This window comes from Pogona vitticeps, chromosome 9 (assembly GCF_051106095.1).
Source record: "Pogona vitticeps strain Pit_001003342236 chromosome 9, PviZW2.1, whole genome shotgun sequence".
In the NCBI taxonomy this organism is placed as follows: domain Eukaryota; kingdom Metazoa; phylum Chordata; class Lepidosauria; order Squamata; family Agamidae; genus Pogona; species Pogona vitticeps.
Window position 1 is genome coordinate 22,930,766 of NC_135791.1, and position 23,248 is coordinate 22,954,013.

Consider the following 23,248-nt stretch of genomic DNA (forward strand, 5'->3'; position numbering starts at 1 on the left):
CAGCAGCAAGTCACACACCAGTAGGTTTCTGGCCATTATTTAAGTTCCTATGAAACACCTGAGCTGGCTGGATAGGTCAGTGGTTTAGGTGTCTGGCTGCACAGCCAAAGATTGGGAGTTTGATTCCCCACTGAGCCTCCAGGGAGAAAAGCCAGCCTGGGTGGCCTTGGGCAAGCTGCACGGTCCCAGGGCACCTCCAGAAGAAGGGAACGGTAAAGAACTTCAAAATATTCTCTACCTGGAAAACCCTGAAAAAGGTCACCATAAGTCAGAATTGACTTGCTGGCACATGAAGAAGCACCCAGTGCTGTATAAAAATATAAAGAAAAGCCATGATTTTTTTTTAAAAGAACAAAAATATAAAGAACTAGGAATGAAGAATGAGCCTCCTCCCTCACTTTCATTTTAATACAATTATTGTTCCCCAGCAGAGGTAAAAGAATACCGATTTTAGTGTGATTCTTCTTTTTCTTGTTCAGAGGTGAGACATGTGGAAGCTATATGGACGTTGGACGGAGCAGCTTTAAACAATGATTTGGTATTGCATCCAAAAAATTCACCCATGTTCTAGAGGTCTTCTCTTTGCTGTACAGTACTTTTTTTCTCATTTTAACTCCAATGATCAGCTGGCATACTCTAGGTTTTTCATTTCTCTTAGGTGGCAAAGTATTCTAGCTTTCTACATTTTGTGAGTGTTCGGATGTCTTTGGCTTTTATTCATTTGCTTTGAGACTTTTTTTTTGGTTCATCCTCCATCCTCTCTATCCAAGAATTCCCTCGCATCCTACAACGAATCCACATTTCAAATGCAGTTCTCTCTGCTCAAGTATACCAGCTCCATTCCTATGTTAACAAAGGAAATGTCGCTTTGCCCGTTATCTGTATCTTCCCCTGATCATGGAAATATGTATACAGGCCATGCATTTGCATTCCTGTGTTTGAGGAAGTGGATGTGGACCCACAAAAGCTCACACTCAAATAAAACTGATAATCTTTAAAGCACTACATATGTTTAGACGATGCTACCAACGACTTCATCATCATCAGTGCAGGAGACCACCAGGAGACCAATCACAGGGTCTGAGAATCAGCAAAGGGCATGAACCTGTAGCCCTCCCAGACGTGGTTGAACTACAGCGCCCATCAGTCCAAACCACCATCATGGGGGAGGATGGGAATTACAGGGCCACCTCTTACTCTATGGAGTGGCAGCATCCAGGGGACTAAACAGCCAGTGCGCGGAAGGGAGACATTGGTATTGGAAATCTGTATTTGAGGTTGCAGGATCCGGGGAACAGATTTAGGAGTCCCTGCCCCGAGGTGCATACAATCTGAACGGAGGGAGGGAGCGTTGGAAATTCGCTTCTGAGCCTGAACACCCAAATGATCCGCGACGAGAGAGCCCGGAATGCGCCGCGAATGGACCATTCTGGGCCATTCATGCAGACAAAACGGAGAGCGCGCAGGAAAGGCGCAGCCCATCCTCGCCTCCCCGAAAAGCGGGGTGCTCTTTTCTGATGATGCAGCGCCTCCCTCCCCGGCGAAAGGAGACGCACCCACCAAATGCACCGGCTTTGGGAGTGGAAGGAGGAAGGGGCGCCTTTTGGAGGGGGTGAGAGCGTGTCTCTTTAAACGGGAGCGCGCAGGGAGCTGAGCCCGGCTGCTTGGAGCCGGCCATGGGGCTGAGGATGGAGCGATCCTGGCCCCTCCAGCCACGGCCCGGTGCTCTAGGGCTCCTGCGCCCCCTTCAGCTTCTCCTGCTGCTCTTGCCCGAAACCTGCTGGGGCAAATACGTGAAAGGCAACATCAGCACCAAAGAGGTGAGTGCGCGTCTCGTAGGAATGAAGGGAGCGAGCGGGTGGGGGGGGGGGGAGGAGTGTTTTGAGATGCCGGGGATGCTGGCTCGGCTTTGGCAGCGCCGATCCCGAGGCTCCTTCCTCTCGGGGACCCTATGGCGCAGGCCTTTCCCCGCACCGACCCCCCCTCCCCTCGCCTCCGCCCCTCTGGAAACCCGCTGCGCCCTCGCTTACGATGCGCGCCCTCCAGCCTCTGCGCCTTCTGCGATGCGGAGAAGATGCGCGGGCTGGGGCGCGAGGGGCGGGTGGTTGTCGCCTCCCCAATGGGATCCCCTCCACCCTTCATCTCTTGAGCCTTCTTAGGCTCAGACAAGTCCCCCCCATCTCTTTCTCACACACACTTATTATTTTTATTATTTTAAAAAAATCTCTCCGAACCCCCCCCCCCCCACCCGCGCCCCATGTTGGGTTTCGGACAGAGATGGTTGCCAAGGGAGCCTCTCTTCTTCTTGGATGCTGGGAAAGAAAGGGGGGGGGAGAGTCCTTCCCGGGTGTCCAGGATGTAGCTGGGATTGGAGGTGGCGGAGTGGGTACCCTGAGAAGAATAACGATGGCCAAACCATCTGCCCCCAAACAGGGCATCCTTAGTCAGCCACAAGGGCAAAGGGCAAGTTATCTTGGAATTTTGGATTGTGGCCAAAGGTGGGTGAAGACAGCCTCCTCTCCTTATTCTTGGCCTGCGACAATTAAATAAGGTCATTGATCTCTACGGATACTTGGCACTCTAAGGAGAAGGATGCCCCCCCCCCCATCGGATTTAATTCAATGCACCTTTATATCTTTTTAACATCCACCAGCCTTTTCTTTCTGGCTGCAGTGTTAAGACCGACCAGAGAGGTTCACAGTTGTGTTGGTAAAAGAGGAGGTGGGGTACCCTGTATAATTGAGTTTGTCGTGAGCAGGAAAAGGAGGTGAAGGGGGCACAGATCGGCGTGACAGTGCAGACGGAGGCATTTTGGATGAACTCCTTTGATTCCCTTTTGGCCATCGGGAGGTGTGACCAGGCAGGGGGAGCAACTTTCGGCCATGTTAGTCTCTCGCAGCCCAAAATGTTGCAACACCGTAGACTAACAGAGGGATTGTGGCAGCTTTCACGGATCTGCGTGTTCAGTTACAGGGAGTGTTATCCTAAATTGATATATGTGTACAGTATACAGGCACAGTGGATAAACGCACAAAGATGTGAAGAGAGAGAAAAAGGAGGAGTGGAGCCAAAATGCAGTCTGTGAGAATATTGTATCAGTAAATCAAGATCTTGTATTTTTGTTCCTACTCAAAAACAATGGCTGAAATCCAGAAGGGAGTTGTGACTAGAGTAGGCCCATTGAATCAGTGGAACTTACATAGTTGTTGACTCACTGATTCAATGGGCGTACCCTCATTATGACTTACTATTATATTATATTATATTGGACATGGGATGTTCTGTCTTAGCCTCCGTATTACAACCAACAGTGTGGTGTTTCTGCTGTTGGAAATGGTCACAGTGCAATGCTGTAGATCACCCAGATGTTCTCGATCATCATTCCCATCATCCATTATGATTAGCTGTAGTGGCTGGGAATTGGCTTCCAAAACAAGCTGAAGGCCAAAGGTTTCCCACCCTTGCTTTATGCTATTGGCCTGCAGTATGCTTCTTTCGCCTCCTGCCATTTAGCTTGATTTTTTAAAATATAACCTGTCTCTTGGAAAATTCAGCTGTTTTAGGTGCGACAGAGATGCATGCTGTTCTAGGCCACAGAATGTGCATTTGAGCTGAGGTTGCTTCAGATTTATCTGATGGGTGTGACTAGGATGAGGAGGAAGGGAATGAAGCCAATGAAGCATAGTGCAGTCTCAGTCCGGATTGCATGCTTTACTCCTAATTCTTAATCCAGAATCCAAAGAAGGGAATGGTCAACCATTCTGAGTCTTCTCTACCTGGGAAACCCAAGAAAGTGTCACCAAAAATCAGAATTGACTTGAGGGTATGCAATTATTATTATTATTACTATTAAATGAATTTACTCACTCTCCCACACTATTAAGCATCGGTAGAATAACTACCACCCGAATAATCCCTATCACAAATTTCAACCGGCATTCCATGAATAAAACATGCTTTTAAACACCAGTTTCCTGACCACCAGCTTCATTTACTGCCTTTACCTACTCTGCAGCAGCATTTACAAATGGGTGGTGAAGCGATTCATAAAGGCTAAATGTGCATCGTTCATGGATCTTGAGCCTGCACCCAATTTGTGCCATGGAGATTAGGAACACAATACAGTGTACCCACCACAGGGGAGACGCCGTGGGAAGTGATCATCCTGCATGGCGGCTGAATGGCATGTGATGGGATCAGCAGGGAACAAGTAGAGGAACTGGGTTGGCATGGGAGTCGGAAAGAACAGTTTTGTGTGAAATGGATTCTGGGCCTGCCGAAGCTGCTGAATCGAGCATCTTTGCTCTTGAGGGGGTTGCCTGGTGGTGTCGTTTGGGCTCCGCTAAGCAAGATTACAGAAGGAGGCAAAAAAAGGTGGAGAGACAGGAGCCTCTAATACGTCTTATAGTTCAGTTAAACTACTTTCAGGACTTGGGATAAAGAAAGAGCTGTCTCTCTGACGTGCTGTCGCTATTGCAATATTTATTTTTTGTGGGGCACGTTTGGGATCAGCGCTTGCTGTAGGATGCTTTCTCCCCAAATTGATCTCCTGGCCGAGACGAGAAGCCATCTGCTTATTTTCGGTCCATCATGCGCGGTTAAAAGAAGAAAAGTTTTACTGGGATGGGGTGGGAGGGTGTAGTGCAGGGGTCCATGAGCAAACTCATGCTGAGAATGGAAGGATTTAAGACAGATTAGAAATGGCAAACCCAGAGATGAGAGATCCCCTTAAAACATATCTTTCTTTGTCTGTCTTTTATTTTTTCCTCTCTGTGGTGTTTTTGTTCCCTTAGACTGAGGCCTGCCTGTGGGACTTGGGAAAGGCAATAGACCTTCCTAACATTTATATGATATTGAGGCCATGTCCCCCTTCTTTTATGGGGGGTGCTGCTGAAGGACTAGCGGTTTGCTGGGGTTACGGCCTGATAGCCACGCAGAGAGATGTGGGTATTAGGTGTTCCCCCCCCCACACACACACTTTTATGCTTCTTTTTTTTTTTTTTTTTTTTTTTTTTTTTTTTTTTTTTTTTGGACTTCTCCCTCTATTTGCTTCAGTTCTTAGATTTGGCTTGTTCTCCCTGCCTTCTTCAGCCTCTGGTATGGTTTCCGTGGTAACCTTCAGCATGGGTTGTTGCCATGGGAACAGGAGGGGATTTTAAGGGGAAGGAGGAAAGCCGGAGAGTTGTTGGACCGAAGAAGGTAAAAGAAAGCTCACTTCCTTGCACACCTTTCTCTCGGGGAGATTTGCAAACCTTCAACCTCAAATATATACCGTATTTTCAGATCTAAGAGATGTGTTGTCTGCCTCACACGTGAACAAACGCCCTGCCATTTTTTTGCTATCGTTCTTCAGAGCCCATACACCCTGGTCTGCCTAATCTTTGAGGGTACAGTGGTGCCTCGCTAGACAGTTACCCCGCATGACAGTTTTTTCGCTAGACATTGACTTTTTGCAATCGTTATAGCGATTCGCAAAACAGTGATTCCTATGGGGGAATTTTGCTGGACAATGTTTGGTCCCTGCTTCGCAAACTGATTTTCGCTAGATGACGATTTTGACAGCTCCCTCCACGCTTGCAAAACAGGTGTTTTCGGGACGTAAGCTTCACAAGACAGTGATTTAAACAGCTTTCCTACGGCCTATCTTTGCTAGACAATGATGATTCTTCCCCATTGGAACGCATTAAACAGGTTTCAATGCATTCCAATGGGGAAAATGCTTTTCGCTAGATGATGATTTTGCTAAACAGTGATTTCAGTGCAACGGATTATCATCGTCTAGCGAGGCACCACTGTAGATTCAACCCATCAAATATCTCTTCCTGGCCTTTTCCTCCCAGCTCAAATGAATTATTTTCACCTTCTCGCCCATCCCTTTGTGGGTCTGCCTCTCCACTGGGTGTAATTTTGGCTGGTTGATGTGGGAGTGTCGTTGACCCAGGAAACTTGGTACCTTGCGTTCGGATCAGGTAACAAGGATGCGGGAGTAGCTTTCACAAGATGCTTCGGGAGACTTCCACCAAAAAAAGAAGGAAAGAAATGCCAGGTGGCTGAAATATGGGTTCCTAGCAAAGATGCCGTTGCTTAATCCCACATTAATGGAACCGGAGTGAAGGCTAGCCTCTTCTTTGGCATTTAGGGTCAGAATTCGTTCCGAGGACCACAAAAGAACACTAGCATTGTGCAGCCTGAATTGTACAATCCAGTCATCCTGTCTATGTTTACGCAGAAGTAGTTCCACTGAATTCAGTGGGGCATGTGGTTCTGTGATGTGCCATCAAGTCTTATATTGACCCTAACAGGCCCTTGAAGGTAAATGAGATATTTAAGGAATAGTTTTACCAGTTCTAGCTTCAACCCCCCCCCCCATTGGCTGAGTGGGGATTCGAACCTGCGTTCCCTGAGGCGTAGTCTGTCATTTCATCCACTGCACCACAGTGGGGTGAAGGGGAGTAGGATGGCTGTGCCTTTTATTCTTTTCTCAGAAGAAACAGGACACATATTCAGTATGTAAAGGAATCTGTAAACTAATGATGAGAATTCATGTCAGTAACAAGTTTATGTTCTGGGAGCTAGAAGAAGAATAGTAAAGTCTATTTGATCTATGTAGGATCTATGATCTTCCACTTTCTTGGTCCTAAAAAAGGGAATTGCTTAACAAACAAAAGGAAAACCAGATTCTTGGAATCACTCTGTAGTCCTGCCCATGGCATTGTCTACAATGTAAATAGTTTTACTTGTTTATTTAAAACATTCTACCCCTCCTTTCTCCTTAAAAGGGCCCAAGGTGTTTTGCATCATTAGAAGATAATATTTACAGCTAAGAACAGTAACTATACACATACTTTAAAGGATCAAACAGATGCCACAGTAAAAGGCAGTAAACAAAAGCAAAACTGCATTCAAAGCAAAAAGGCACAATAATCCATTTAAAAACCCCACGTCAGCAGCCAGTTATTAAGGGAAAGTTCTTTGCCTGCTTGTGGAAGGATAGCAAAGATGGGGGCCCCCTGGTCTCCAGTGGGTGGGAGTTCCAAAGTCTGGGAACAAAAACAGAGAAGGCCCTCTCCTGTGTACCCGCCAAATGCATCTGTGAGGGTGGTGGGATTGAGAGAAAGCTCCCCCCCAGATCTTGATACTCAAGCACAGTCATAAAAGGAGAGGCGGTCCTTGAGACAGCTTGGGCCCAAGGCGTTTAGGGCTATATCGGTTAGAACCAGCACTTTGAATTCAGCCCAGAAACAGATCGGCAGCCAGTGAAGCTGCTGTAACGGGGTGGGGGGGTATGTAATCCCTGTAGCCCCAGTCAGGGGACCCATTTTATACTAGTTAAACAATTACGGCACACACACAAACATGCACGAATGCCAACACTTTTAAAAGACAGGCTGCACTTTCGATACCAACGATGACCCATCCCCTGCTCATTCTATGCATTCTTCCAATGTCTCCTGACATTCCAATGCTCCCTGCATCTTGGATGAGGTTGACCCTATACCTGCTCTTTGGCGGCAAGTCGGATTTAGGATCATACAGACCTGAAGCCACAAAGACTGACCTAACAACAAGCAGCTGCTTCTAACTGGGTCACGTCAGCCTAACCTCTTCGGTTGGTGCACTGCGCTCTATTACATTAATGAATCTGATGTTAACTGCCTAATAGATTCCCTGTTATATTGTTTGGGATGTTATTTAGCCTTTTTAGAGCCATGCAATAAAATCTTATGGTAACTGGTTGGAATGGATTTTAAGATTGCTGATGCTGTATAATTTTCAGACTCGGTTGGGGCTTAAGCTAATCTCTTCTAAAATATAACATTCAAACTATGTTAGGCTTCTTTTTCCAATGGGCTTGAATTTCCAATATGCTGGGATTTCAAGCTTAATGAGCCACTCAGAAAAGATTTGGAGGAATCAGAGGTTTCTCCATGCAAGATAGCCTCAGTGCATCTCTTTAACTTCCTTTAATCTGCTTAATACCTACCCAAGTCCATCTAGCTAGTTTGCATACAGTGTCTAATACTGATTTTCCAAGATTTCAGAGATATGTCTATTCCTAGCATTATCTGGAGTTCTTGCAGGGATTGAATCTAAAAAGCTGAAGCAAGAATTGTGTCACGTTGATTCCAGACTGCTGGAAACTTATAACAATAACCCAATAAGAGTAGCAGGTCATTTCGAATGTTGGGGCCCCAGTCAATGACTTTCTGGTCCTCTCTAGACAAGTGAGCCATGTCAGGTGGAAAAATGATTTCTTGGCTCTCTCTGCATTTTTTGCTGCTACCGATCCTACATATATAGAGCAGAATTAGCCTTGAAATAGACAACACCTTTCTTCTCCCCAGGACTGGGTCTTTCTGACACGATTCTGCTTCCTTTCCGACTATGGCCGCCTGGATTTCCAGTTCCGCTACCCAGAGGTACGGTTTTAATGCGATTCCACTTTTTCAACATGTTCTTCTGTAATTTGCAAAATCCCAGCCTTCTGTTTGTACAGAATGTGTTTGCAATTCGGAGGCTCTGGTGCTATCCTCACAGCGCGTTTTCTGCTTCCCTTTAAGGCCAAATGCTGTGAAAACATCCTTCTGTATTTTGATGATCCTTCCCAGTGGCCATCTGTCTACAAGAAAGAAAATAAGGTCAGTTTCTTGAATGGTCCTCTTCAATTTTTCTCTCTCTTTTTCTCTTTTTTCCCCCTCTCTCTTTCTGAAGTGCTGTAGTTTTCTCAGTGCATCCGTTTCTGCTGTTGAAAGTACATTCATCCATGTCATAACACATTTTGGTGGGTGCATCATAGACAAGTATAGAAGGATTGAGATGAAATCTAAATTATAGATCAGCCTTCTCATGGAAGCCTGCTGAATTTAAACTCCCATCACATCCATTGGGAGAGCAACTGTGGTATTTCTGGCTTGTCGCGGTTTTTTAATTTTAATTGAGCTGCTGAGAAATATAGTTAGATCTCTCTCCATTCATCACAGAACCTTTTCTCTCAACATTATCCTGTGATGAAGGGCACAGTGACCATTAAACCAGTTCAAGCCTATACCGTAGAAATGCCCTGGCTTCAGTCCTGTTTTGACTCCTCTGGATAAGCCCTGTTGAACCAAATGGAATTTGCTTGGCCCTGAATTAACAAGATAGGGTTGAAACCATGTCTCCATGCTTTTCCCTCCCCTTTCTGATCCTGGAATAATAAGGTACACCTAAACTGCAGGGTTGTTGTACAGATTAAGTAATGCATGTGAAATGGTTTGAGCGCTCCAACACTACTGAATGAATATTAAATGTTATTATTATATGCACACTGATAAAATGACAGAATAATAATGGATTTTTTTTTACAGACCACGGTTTCTTCCCCTTGGCATTTGTTTTAAAGTGTAGAAGGGCTGTCAAAGCGGCTTGAATCAAAAACATCCAGGTTGAGCATTTCAGTTTTTTTCAGCTGGGATATAAGGGGAAGCAAGCATTACTAAAAGCTACAGAGCGACCACAAATCTTCATATTTCAAATATACACATAATTGACATAATTTCCCTGATGATAATGAATGTCAGCGTAGCAGTTGGGATCCCCTTTTCTAGTGTGATGTAATTTGTACACTTGTGGTGTAAGATGGGATGTGGCAGTTCCGGAGATATGAACATCGGCTATCAGCGTCGGCTTGTTAAGGTTCAGCAATGAAATGTGTTTGCTCACAAATGTTCTTGCTGCCAGAGAAGTTAATTTAAGGTCTGCTTCTCAATGTGCAAAGAAAGCTGCTATAAGGAAGGGTGGGCGGTTGCTAGGGTGACATAAATCCTTCCACAAGTTCTTTTTGTCAGCTTTGCTGTGTTATATATGTTGGGGGGGGGGGCAGCAGCTGTTTAATAAGCTGGCTGGAATCAGAGAGGTGTGTGCAATATAAGGTGTGATGCTAGTTTATGACTGTAATTCCCAAATAGGGTACCAAGAGGCGCAAGTGTGCCATTAAGAAAACCAGTAGCATATCTGGACTGAACTATAAGGGTAGAGTTGGAAGTAGTAGCTGTGTCCATCTGTGCCAGCATATCAGAATAAGGATGAGGGATTTGGAATTCAAAGACCCCCCCAGTCCCATAATTCAGTGGGAACCCCCCAGGCTGAATGATGAGACCCGGAGACCTCAAACTGGAAGGGCATCCATCCTCTACTGGCATTTATTCCCCATGCACTTCTGTAAGTCACAGGCAATCCTCGTGACTCTCATGATGCAGCGAGTTTCCTAGTGGTTCAAAGAAGCCGTGTGGGAACAGCATGGGGGGGGGCGAGGGGCCGCTCTGTCTTCTGCCAGTTTGAGGGCTCCTCTCCCATAATTCGGCTTTGTGGAGTTCCTGCAGAATTACAGGACTGGGAGTGCTTCGGTTCAGAAAATCCCATCCTTATATCAGACGACGACGACAACAACAACAACACACACACACACACACACACACACACACACAGAGAGAGAGAGAGACAGGCAGACACAGACATTGTGGCACATGAAAGACCACCTGCTATATTTTAATATGAGCTTTCATGGACCAAGTCCACTTCTTCTGACATTACTTTTGCAGAGTGCGGGTGGCATAGAAGTCAAATGAATGAATGAATGAATGAATGAATGAATGAATGAATGAATGAATGAATGAATGAATGAATGAATTAGAGTAAGGGTGGATGACTGTTGTATTTATACATGGCCCCATGACCAGGTGAGGATACAGATAATGTGCAAAGTGACAAGGGTTCATTTGCGAAGAAACAGGACTGTCAGGCTATGAAGAGTTTCAGCTGTCGGTCTATGAGTCTACAAGTTAATAACATTGGTGACACAAGTGGCAAACTCCAGTTTCAACAACCAGGAATCTTGTGTGGGGAGTCAAGAATCCGTCTTGTGTGGGCACAGCTTGGAAAAAGGTTTTTTTTCCCAGGCTGTAATTCCCAGCCGACATGTCACGCTAGGGGGAGTTGGTCCAGAAATGTAACCGTTCCAAGTTCTGCCCATGGGCCAAAACAACCTGGAAGCATGAAGAGCAATTACAGCATAAACTAGTGGTTCTCAACCTTGGGTCCCCCAATATTCTTGGACTACAACACCCAAAAATCCCGGCCAGCAGAGCTTGTGGTGAAGGCTCCTGGGAGTTTTAGTCCAAGAACATCTGGAGGTCCAAGGTTGGGAACCATGGGCTTAGAGCAGGAAGTCTTTTATAGCCTTTCCTGTTAAAGAGGGCCAATGAGGTCCAGCATGATCTGGCAAAGATGGTTATGTGCTGGATTGTTGTCATTCTAACAAGACCTCCCGCTGATGCCTGGCGGCAGGATCTTTGTTAATTGTGTGCTCTGAACACCCTCCAATGGCTTATTCTAGCTTCTGTTTTAATCTCTCGCAACATCCCTGATGTCATGTGAGAAATTTAGCTTGCATTTTTCAACCACTAGACACTGGCGTTACTGGTGTTACTGGTTCCTCATTCAGAGAAAGAGTGACCTGTTTGTTCTCAGAAGAGGGTGCCTGTCCCATCTCTTCATGAGTTACTGTTCTGGGCTGGATCAGCTTTCAGTTTGGAAACGCTGTCATGCATATGGAAATACAAAAAAAGTGTTCGTTCATTTTTTAAAAATGCTTTTAAACCTTTTAGAGTACAAGAGTGAAGTGTGTCACTGTTTCTAATTCTGGGCAAACAGAAGCTACGCTGCTATTAAATGTGTCGTGTCCTTGACCTCCTTTGAATCTGCTCGTCTGGTTTGGGTGATTGCGAACCTGGGGCTGCAACTCAATCATTTTTATCTTACCTCTCTTCTTCCTAGGATTGTTTGATGAAAGAATCCGTAATCCGCCCAGAAAACAATCAGGTGATCAACCTCACAACCCAGTATGCCTGGTCTGGATGTAAGGTAAATATTTCCATAACAAGCTACAGATTTCCTCTCGGTTTCTTCTATGCCATATGCAATGATTTGTTGTATTCTTTCCCTTAAATAAAGAAGTATATTGCTCCTTGCCTTTATTTGTTTTTACACTGATCTGCCCTGGGTCTTTGAATATGGGCAATGATAATGTCAGGGAGACATATAGATGTAAGCCCAGTAAAGATGTAATTGTTAGGAATGGGATTTTTGTAATTTTAAAACAAATCCCTTAATTCTCCATTCTGGAAGTTTTATCTGACACACAGAGACCTACATTTGGCTCCCCCGTGAGAAAGGCCTAAATCAGAAAGCCTTGAGCTCTAGCTAGACTTAGCTCCATGCAGCCTTCCTGTTCCTGCCCTAATGCTAGGTGAGAGCTTTCTTTCTGAGCAGGGAGCTAGGCTTAGTCTGGACTCATAATCTTTCTGCTTAGGCCTTTCTCCTGTGTGAGACCCACTTAGGTGTACAGTGGTGCCTCGCTTAATGATAATCCATTCCAGGAAAATCGCCGTTAAGCGAAAACATCGTAAAACGAAATAAAAAACCCAATTGAAACGCATTGAAACCCGTTCAATGTGTTCCAATGGGGTAAAAACTCGCCGTCCAGCGAAGATCCTCCATACGGCGGCCATTTGAGCTGCCTGTATAGCAAGGAATCCATCCCTAAACACAGCGGGGAGCCATTTTAAGCACCTAGTGGCCATTTTGAAGCTGCCGATCAGCTGTTTAAAAAACCCATCATTTTGTGAAGAATCGGTTCCCGAAGTAGGGAACTGATCATCGCAAAGCGAAATTCCCCCATTCAGACCATCGTTTTGTGATCACAATTGCGATCGCAAAAAGATCGTTGTTAAGTAGATTCATCGTAATGTGGGGCAATCGTAAAGCGAGGCACCACTGTAAAGGTATATCAGACACTGTCCTGTGCTGGAACAAAGAGGGAGCACAGACAGTTGCACCTGCTATAGTTTTCTTTGTTCTACTGTACATGCTGGTTCTTTTTTGTGTGTTTTCTTGCCTAGTTGGTAACAGAGAACTCAGTGCGTTATCTGAGCTGTGCTAGTGGCAGAAGTTTCCGCTCAGTCCGTGAGCGTTGGTGGTATGTGGCTCTCAGCAAGTGTGGGGTGAGTCTTGTCACTTTCCCCTTCTTCTCCACCCTATGGCTCTGTCTTCATCCCCTCCCCTAAGAGCCAGAATGACTATTGCCACTTCCCCCCCATAGGGTGACGGGCTGGAACTGGAATATGAGATGATTCTGACCAACGGCAAGTCCTTCTGGACACGTCACTTCTCAGCCGATGAGTTTGGTGAGCAAGATAATTCTGTTTTCAGTTGGACAAGATCTGATGTTATCATTTTGAAATTTATCATTGCATCTGGAAGACGGAGACTGCTTCCTGCTTCCTTCCAGCTCGTGCAATGAGTCTGGTTCTGCTTGAGCCTTGAGAGCCTCAAGAGAGGAACTATTTAATTACTGAAAACTCCCCCTTCCAGATGATGCCATCTCCTTTATGCTGGTGCACTCAACAAGATTTTGGCCACAACCAATAAAATGCAGGGCAGACTCTTTCAGTAGATAATTGTTCCTCATTTCCCCAGGTCGGTTTTACGTAGATGTTTCCCTTTGGAAGGACAGACTTGAGATTTAAAATATGAGTTGGACATGTGGTTGGTGAACTGGTACAAGGCCAAACAATGCTAGTTCTTCAACGGTATCAGCTCTAAAATGGCCTCAGCATGCTCACGCTTGTTGCTTGCGCCTCAAGTTTAGTCCATCTTTGACTGACAGAGAGTTCTTCAAAACTCAAAATCTCACTTTTTCATGATCCAGTAAAAATATTGCCTTAACTCCGAACTTTAGTCTATGAATGGATTACTCAGTTATTTCTCCTATCGCTGCTATCTTCAGGGTGCAAATAGCGGGGAAAGGGATTCCCATTTGCAGTCTTAGATAGCATTCCAGTATGACCTTTTCTGCTTCTTTTCAGGCATCCTGGAAACTGACATTACTTTTCTGCTTATCTTCATCCTGATCCTCATCATTTCCTGCTACTTTGGCTGTAAGTATTAAAAAGTCTCTTGCATGGTTTGATCAGCAATTCCAGTTTCTAATGTGATCATTTTGGAGGCAACATGTGCCAGAAAACCGGGGTCTCCATACCTCGAAATGCAGAATAGAGTACTATCCAAACATCAAACAGGAAGAGGAAGTGAGAGCCATCCGCAGTTCATCCACTACTGTGATTATCACACGACTCTGTATTGCTCTAGGGCTAATAATAAGAAGATGGTTCCTGTTTTGTGAATTTGAGAAGAGAAGGGCATAGTGGTTGTTAGGGCTTCTCAAAATTGTGCAGGGCTAGAAAAGAGACATAGTTTTATCTGTGATCTGCACTTTTTGCCAACCATTTTGCCTCCTTTATTTTCCCTTTTCTTTTTTAACTCGTTCCCTCCTAGATCTCTTGAAGGGGCGGCAGCTTCTTCACACCACCTATAAGATGTTCATGATGGCAGCTGGCGTGGAGGGTAAGTTTTGGCAGAGCTTGAGAAGATAACTTTGCCATATTCTAACCTCCAGGCAAGGAAAGTGACATTCTGAGTAGAAAAGGGAAAACTGTTCATTAAACAGTTCAAGGATCTATGCTGAGAAAATGGGCGTACATTTTCCACGTAATCCAACACTGCCATTTTAATGTATTTGTTTTGTACAATTTTTGGGATAAAGAAAAGAGTATTCTCTCCAAAGCCGATTCTCTCGTTGAACTGCCCTCATGTACAAAGGTGCTAAGAGTATACCTACAATTTAACCAATACAATACAAAGCCAATGTAACTGTTAGCCATCCTTGCTCCCGCCAAAGAATTCTGGGAGTTATCATTGTTCTAAGAATTCTCTCCACCCCCTATTGAGTTCCTGGAGCAGAAATATATACTGAACCATTTTCATCTGTAGTTTATGTCTGCCTATGGATATAATAACCAGGCATTGCCTGTAAAACTAGATTTCTGCTTTTTAAAAGTTTTAGCTTGGAGACACACGCCTTGTACAATGCAGTCGGAATAAACCCAAATCTTTACAAGGACAAACCCATTAAGTGTTGATCAATAATAGTTTCCTGGTTCAGATTTTCAGTTACTGTAGATTCAGAGGTGGGAGACAGAAGAGAATAAAAGGAGAGGAAAATAGAGATTGATACCTAGTCAGTGGACAGAGGAGAATAGCTACAGATAAAGAATGACAACCATCAAGGAAAGTGTCATATCACTCCCATTTTTGCTTTTATTATGTACTTATAACATGTCTCTGTGTTTTCTCTCCTCTCCCTAGTGCTCAGCCTAATGTTCTTTTGCATTTACTGGGGCCAATATGCAAGTGATGGCATTGGAAAAAGCAGCCTCAAGATCTTGGGTAGGTCCTAGAGAGAATATTACCGGTTACCATCTCTGACCATCTGCCGTGTAGGCCAGTGCTTAAAGACCAGGTTCCTACAACCATTCAGAAGGAACCAATGAATGCTGATGTTTATTCAGTGTTGATTTTTTGGATATGTACCCACCACCACCCAATCCCCCCCTCCTTGATCCACACTTTGAAGGCCTACATTTAGGACATCTCACACTTGATTACAGTCAGCAGCATCTCCAGGTTGGGATGGTATAGGCTTGGAAGAGCTCTAGGCCAACTTCTCCAGTTTCCTATGACACTTGGAAGTAGACTTACGGAAGTAGACTTGCCCACAAAAGCTCACATTAAAACATAGCAGGTAGTTTTTAACGTGCCACCATGTTTTGGTCTTCTTTATTTTTCATTTGTTTTTGAATCCCTTAATCCGGAAGAATTTTGTTAATGGTGTTGAATTACTCTCATCTTCCTTTCTTGATTTTCTCTTTTTCCTGCCCCCCCAGCTAAGCTCCTCTTCTCGGTCAGTTTCCTGATCTTCCTTCTGATGCTGATTCTGCTGGGAAAAGGATTTACTGTCACCAGGTACCAGCATGGCTGAAGAGGGTGTGTTTGTGTGTCGATATTTAATTAGAATGGGATGGAAAATTTCCCACAAGGATTGCATAGGAGAGTGTGCAGATGGGATGAGGGTCTTAAAGAGCTGTGATCAAAGGGCTGACAACTTTACTTGCAAATGTGTGTAACTGGATTCAACATTAGTTTTCAAAGAGGAAACAATTTCAGTAAAGGAGAAGTCGGTGTCCTTGACTTGTGCTTGAAAGTCCTATCCTGAGTGAGGCTTTGGAATTCTACGTAGAGAGATCTTCTGTCTTCTGGGGAACTGCCCCCCCAAAGTATTGGCCCTACAGGTGGACCAAAAGGGTCATCTTGAGCAGGATGTGGTGGAGTAGGAAAATGTAGCAGCTGGGCTTGTGTGGTGTCTGCATGTTGTTTAAACCTAGGACTGCTCTTAGAGCAAAATGGAAGAATTCTGGATCGTTGTGAAGTGCTTGTTCCTCCCCCCCCCCCAAATCGTGGCTTATGGCTCCCTGTTTTGCAGGGGCCGGATCAGTCACACTGGCTCTATCAAGCTTTCCGTGTACATGACGCTGTATACTATCACACACGTTGTGCTGTTCATCTATGAGGCTGAGGTGAGTGCTGCTTATATTTGGATGGTTTCCTGGGCTAGGAGGCTGAAATTGGGTCTTATTGCCCGGCTCTTTGGGTACAACTGAGTTGCAAGCTCAGGAACTTCTGTTGATAATCCAGTTAATCATACTAGACATGGCCAAAGGAAGCTCCCAATGTCTTTGTCACTTGGCCAATAATCTTGATTTCCAGTCCTGCTTTTTCCAAGTCACCCATATGTCTGCTTAGCCATTTGGAATAGTCCCTAAATATTACTGTATGGCAGCAGAATTACATAATTCATTGCAAACTTTCTTTTTAGGGAAAAAAAACTTTGTTGTCTTGATTCTACTCTTTCTGATCTTTTTCCTGTTTGATCCTCAGAGAGATCACTGAAATGTTCCTTCTAAAATATTTCAGGCATCAAAGGGGAACATTTTTAAATTTCCCCCCAGACCTCCTGTTCTAAGGATGCAAATGAACCGGTGGTCAGTATGTATGCCACTTCCTTTGCATACAGAAGAGTCTGTGGCTAATCCCAGATGCAGAGATTTCTGTCAGAGACCCGCCATTCAGAACTAGACAAATTAGCTGGTTGGAAGAAGCAGATTTGTTCACGAAAGCTCACATTAAAATATAACAATTAGTTTTTCAGGTGCTGCAATGTTTTTGTCTTCTTTATTGTTTTCCTTTTCTTTTGTGTTTGCCTGATATGCTAGCACAGAATATCATGGCTACCTCTTCTAAAACTACACATTAGCTGGTTTCCTAGGTTCCAGATGAGGGTAATGCCCCAGGGAGACTCTTGCCCTCCATATAAACCTTCAGATCCCCAGTCTGTGCTGCTTTTCTTGTGGCTTGCAACTCTAATCCATACTTCCCCTCGTCACTTACCTGCTTCCTTCTTTTTTTGGGGTGTGTGTGTGTCTTAGTTCTTTGATCAGGCGCAGGTGCTGTACACGTATGAGTCGCCAGCTGGATATGGCCTGATCGCCTTGCAGTTTGTGGCTTACATCTGGTTCTGCTACGCCATCCTCATCACTCTTAAGCAGTTCCCAGAGAAACAGCCTTTCTACGTACCCTTCTTTGCTGCCTACACCCTCTGGTGAGTGAATGTAGAGGGAGTAATAGGGTCAGAAAATACAGGTGGGGTCCCCAAGGAGAGACAAGAGGAATGTGGTTTAGTATCACAAATGTTCCTTCTCCTTCACTCTCTCGGTGGCCAGGATGAACGTTGGCACTAGCCCAACAGATGAAATGGTTATGCTGGATAAAGAGAAGGCAAGCCTTGTGCAGACAATATGATATCTCTTGCAAAAAAAGGGGTTGCTCATCCAGGAAACAAAAAAAGAGGTTGTAGAAATTACAGACACCAATGGGAGTGTAGTTTGGTCTTGGGCTCCCAAGATGGGAAGGCTGATACTTGTTCATTTATTTATTTAGACCACTATCGTATTGCAAATTCCACATCCCAAGGGTTATTGCGACAGCAGATTCGGCTAGTTGGTCAAATTGCCAAGCGTTTACCACTTGCGTGACCAGACGCATGTATGGAGCATTTAATAGGCACCTCCCCAGTTAGCCGAATCCTGTGCCACCATCCCCACGGTACATGTAATCCTTTGAACATAAGACTAGTCAATACTTCTATACTGTACTGACTTCCCACTAAGATGCTCCAGGTAGGTAACAAGGTCACTAAAAAAATGAATTAAGCAACAGAACTGGTAAATCAGTCATCCGTAGGATAAGGATAAATGGAATCTACAGGGTTAGGATAAAGAGGCAAAGCTTATCTGCTCTCCCCAAATTAAATTCTGGGCACTTTACAAGTAAAATGGAGGGGGGTTCTGTGTCCTGAGTCTTAGACACATTTTTTTTCTCTCTTGTAGGTTCTTCGCTGTCCCGGTTACTGCACTTATTGCTAACTTTGGCATCCCTAAGTGGGCTCGGGAAAAAATAGTCAATGGTATCCAGCTGGGTATTCACCTGTATGCCCATGCAGTCTTTCTGGTGAGAATGTCTTACATCCATTTGGTCACAGCTGGGATTCTAGAAGAAGGAGTGCTTAAAATGTTTTCTACGGGTAATTTTTGCAATTGGAACATTGTCGGAGCATCTCTCCTTAATGTCATCTGCCCGACCCACAAGGTCATCCCAGTTGAGGCTCCTCCGGGTGGCCACCCAGAGAGAGAGGCGTCATAAATCCTCTACAAGAGGCAGGGCCTTCTTTGTGGTGGCTCCATATATATGCAACCAGCTTCCAGAGCAGCTCCACCTGCCTCCCCCCGTGGACTTTTAGGAAGCAATGAAAGACATGGCTTTTCAGGGAGGCTTTCCACACCGATCCCAGCTGACCACCTCTGCCTCCCTTTTTCCCTCTCTCCCCTTCTCTTCTTCCCTCCCCTCTTTTCCTCCATTCACTCTGAGATTAGTCAGTGCCATCTGGTTTACTGGGTTTTTTTAAAGCTTTATTGATATCAGTTTTAATATTTGTATTTTTATTTTTGTTTTCTATTTTACGAGTTGTAACCTGCCCAGAGTAGTGCTCTGGCACTAATGGGAGCAGGATACGAATTAATTGAATGAATGAATGAATGAATGAATGAATGAATGAATGAATGAATGAATGAATGAATAGAATAGAATAGAATAGAATAGAATAGAATAGAATAGAATAGAATAGAATAGAATAGAATAGAATAGAATAAAAGCACTGTGCCTAAACAACTCCCATGCCTGTAGAAGATGCACGGATCCCCCTACTTTGTTCCTTGAGATGTAAGAGTTTGTCCTTCACTGTTGTTTTTAAACAGTTTTTAAGCAACTGCATAAAACGATGTCTGGCCCTCGCACTAGTGAGAAGCCCTCATTTTCAGTTGGTTTTATCCTGTGAGTTGGATGGGAATCTCTTTATTGCCACACATATTCACTTTTCCTTTTCTGCCTTGCCTCTTGGTCCATTCTTATTTCCTCTTAGACTGTGGTGAGGAACGTGCACATCTCCAGATGATGCCAGACTACAGTCCCCATCCTACCTGACCTCTGGCCGTGTATGCTGGTTGGGTTGGATGGAAATTGGAACCCAACAACATTTGAAAGGCTCAAAGTTCCCCACCTGTCTGCTCATTTCAAGAGTCATGGTTACCTCTTGTTTATTTGAAAGTGGATTTTTTGGGGAGGGGGCCCCCAGAGGAATCAGTGTCTGATAGATCCCCTTTTATAAACCATTAAAAAAACCTGACTTCCTTTTATGGGGCAAATCCCAATTTGAGATTGGATGGACAAGAGTGAAATGAGGCACGGGTAAGATTTATATGTGAAAGCCTAATTTCTGAATTATAGAACCATTTGCAAACACTGGTTTATGTGTTTAAATGCATCTCCATAAGTACAACAGCTAGAAACGTCTTCCGTTTTCTGTTGTTTTTAAATATCATCTAAAAAACTATTCTGATATCCATTTTTTTGTGGCAAAGAGGAAGGAAGTGTCCTTTTAGAGGAAGAGCAGGCAGCTGAGCTTGAAAATGTGTGTCAAACTACTTGGGCCAGCACCCTTTTTTCTTTCCTCAGATCATGACGCGGCCCTCCGCAGCCAATAAGAACTTCCCATACCATGTGCGGACGTCACAGATCGGGATTGTCGAAGAGGTGGCAGCCGGGGCCAAGTTTCCGCATCACGTGTACGGCAACGTGACCTTCATCAGCGACTCAGTGCCCAACTTCACAGAACTCTTCTCCATCCCTCAGAGCACAGGGACCGACACCGGCAATGTGAGAATCTGAGACAGTCCCATCTTCTCCCCTGTTTTTCCTTCTGGCATTATATTATTAACAGAGGTGCCCCTGGCAGCACAAATCCATCTGGTCCCTGGATGGATCTGTGCAGGTCCATCTTCATATGAGTCACCTTCTTAGAAGCAGCATGAGGTCCTTCAAGCTGACAGCATTCTTCTCAGCTACTCTTGTGTTTCGCCCATGTACTCCTGCTATATGTTATTTAGGCACCAGATGGGCAGCTCCAGAGGGCATCACCTCCTGCTTTCTCCTGCTCATCTGGAGCACTAGGCCTCCGACAGACACACCTGAGGTGGCCACGGAAGGGCACACCATATATAAGATGCCCTTCATGTAGAACAGCATCCATATCTCCTGATAGCCTTGGAGTCCCATCCATCTGATGTGACAGTTCTAGACTGGCCAGTGTAGGGGTTATAAAGCAAACCAAATCAGCCTCTTGCCCCTTGTACTACACTGAGGCACCACAAGCTAGGAACCCCAAGGCTTAGCGCATGCCACTAAGGCCCAAGCTGTGGTTTATCAGGTCCTTGACAGTCCCTTTCCCTGGGGAAGAAGAGTCATGTTTCTCTAGATGTTGTCGAACTGTACTTCATGCCAGACTGTTCAAGTATAACCAACTGCATAGGATGATAAATGTTGCAGTCTGGCAGTATCTGGCGGATGACAGATTGCCCATCCCTCTTTTCTTCTGTTTTTAAAATCCTAGACAAATGGCAAAAACGAGAGGCTTTACGAGAGATTTCCCAGGAGATGCCATTGGTTTGGCCTGGTGCCCTGCGCAAACTTTACTTTTTTTTTTACTTTACTTTTTTGATTTAAAAACTGCCCTTCAGGATAAATTGTCTTCATTGCTTAGTTTACAAAAGTAAAACTATACGATAACATCACATTAAAGCAGTGACAAAAAGCATCCAGCGATAACACATACATCAAACAAATCAGATTAAAAAAAGAACAATTAGACAAAAAATTGCAGCAGCAGATAAAAAGTTGCAGGAGCACAAACCTACCCAAACCCGACTGGAATACAACAGTCTTTAGTTGCTGTTTATGTGTTGTTGTAAGCCGTACAGGCCAGCGCTGAGGCATATACATCTAATTCCCTCTTCGCCTCGCCATTCGGGGTTTGTGGGTGAATTGCGATATGGTTTGTTTGGGGTATTTCCCCCCCTCCTGCTATTGCTCACTCAGCAATCCTTCTGCTTTTTCCTGCCAGCCTCGTAAACAGGTGGAGGAGACGTCGTCTGCGGACCGTACCCTGACGCCCAGCTGCGTGGTCACCACCTCGGAGCTCAGCGGTGCCCCAGTGCTGTTGAAGCCTTCCTCGGGGAGTGAGACCCAGCCACCCCCCTACCAGCTCCATGCCCCCCAGCTCCACCAACACAATGGCTACACTGAGTATTTTAGCATGCACACAGCTGGTGCGCGGCCTGTCTAAGGTTCTCATGGCCCTTTGCAACTTCCCTGCTTTCTCTCTCTCTCTTTTTCTCTCTACTTCCCAGGCTCCTTGCCTCGAACCTATGCCTGGTTTCTCTTCTTGGACCCCTTTCTCCTTGCACCTTCTGCTGCCTTTTTCCCCCTTTGACAGCTTTCTACCCATATCAGAGGGCTATTCTATCTCATGTCTCCCTGGAACATTTTTGGACTGCTGTTGTCGAATACAGAGAAGCCGGATGGATGGGACCGAGCAGAATCGGCTGCCCTTCGGCCCGATCTCCTTGCCCATTTATGACAGAGGGAGGGAATCCTCACCCCTAGTTAGTCGGTGTGATACTTCTCTGTCTCTCCCCCCAGGACAGTGTTAAGTTCCCTGTCTGGGACTCGTTCAGCGTGGAGGAAGCCAGTCACTAGATGGACGTGGTCCAGCTTTCTCTTCCACCCTTAGTTCAGCTAGAGCACCAGATCTACTGTTAGCTGCCTTTCCCCCCCTTAGACAGTGTGACCCAGCGGAAGGTCACCCATAGCTCTTCTCAGCCGCTCTTGTGGAACAGCTCTCCCATTTGAAAGCAGACATATCAGCCCAGACTGGCCTTGTAATGATGTAGCCAAGTTTTTTCTGTATCACTTCCTTTTTAGGCCATACTTCCCCACCTGTCCTAATGATGGCAGCTGGAATCCTTTCCATCCCCTTTACCTTGATTTCCCCGTTCCCCCCCCCAAGGGTAATGGCGTTGCCCTCTACCTTCTCGTGACGGTGCTGTAGGTTCTGCTCCCTGATGACGGTGGATTTCTGAAATCCACCGGAGTGGGTTTTTCTTTTTTTTCGCCAAAATAAAGAGGATTCTCGTGTTTCTATCTCATTGAGAAAGCATGTGGTTATTTTGGGAGTGCAGGCAGACATAAAAGGAGGGAAAGAGATCTGGCACGCAAGACTTTAATCATTTCCATGTGCCCTGCAAAATAGACAGTTTACCACAAAGGCTGATGACACAGTAAGTCTTATGCTTTCACATCTGCACAATTGCTAGTTTCAAAAGGTTTTTTTAAAAAACAAAACAAAACACTAGACTGCTGTCAAATGAACCTCTATGAAAAGATTAAGAAATCCAGTGGCATGCCACATTTTACAGGAGTTTAAAACAGATTGCAAGTTGTACAGTACGCATGCCCAGTTTACATCACGCCAGCAACTCTTGTTTCGTTATAGGGCTTCCAACTTTGCAAATAGCCCCTGCAGGCAAGCCTTAAACAGCAGCTTTATCCTACAACATTTTAGCAAGTGATAATATGTATCTGCATGCTATGCTATGCTGATTTATCCAAACAAGCTACAGTATGTTTAAATTGTGTGTATGAAGACACCAAGCTGGGTATCACATATATTTGGCTATAGCTGTCCTCTCTGAGGAAAGAAGGACAGGGTCCCCTCAACTTTTGATAAGTTCCCTCAAAAGAAAAGAGCCTTCCCCCAGTGACTAGTTGGCATTTGCCTGTGGAGGGTTTTTTTTTTTTTGCCTTA

At 44.9% G+C, this 23,248-nt stretch overlaps 1 protein-coding gene across 2 annotated transcripts; it reads left to right on the forward strand.

Moving 5' to 3' along the window:
- The first annotated feature begins 1,377 nt into the window (after positions 1-1,377).
- Positions 1,378-22,584, forward strand: TMEM145 (transmembrane protein 145). Of its 2 annotated transcripts, none has more exons than XM_020807913.3 (15): positions 1,378-1,820; positions 8,346-8,420; positions 8,562-8,639; positions 11,815-11,901; positions 12,939-13,040; positions 13,139-13,223; positions 13,905-13,976; positions 14,374-14,442; positions 15,244-15,324; positions 15,822-15,900; positions 16,418-16,511; positions 17,421-17,593; positions 18,381-18,501; positions 20,062-20,262; positions 21,506-22,584. In XM_020807913.3, the coding sequence occupies exons 1-15, from the start codon at positions 1,677-1,679 to the stop codon at positions 21,725-21,727; spliced, it is 1,683 nt and encodes a 560-aa protein (XP_020663572.2). In that variant the 5' UTR covers positions 1,378-1,676; the 3' UTR covers positions 21,728-22,584. The 2 variants fall into 2 exon arrangements, with proteins under 2 accessions (XP_020663572.2, XP_072835848.1); XM_072979747.2 differs by having other exon boundaries at positions 1,711-1,820; positions 8,324-8,420.
- The last annotated feature ends 664 nt before the right edge of the window (positions 22,585-23,248 follow it).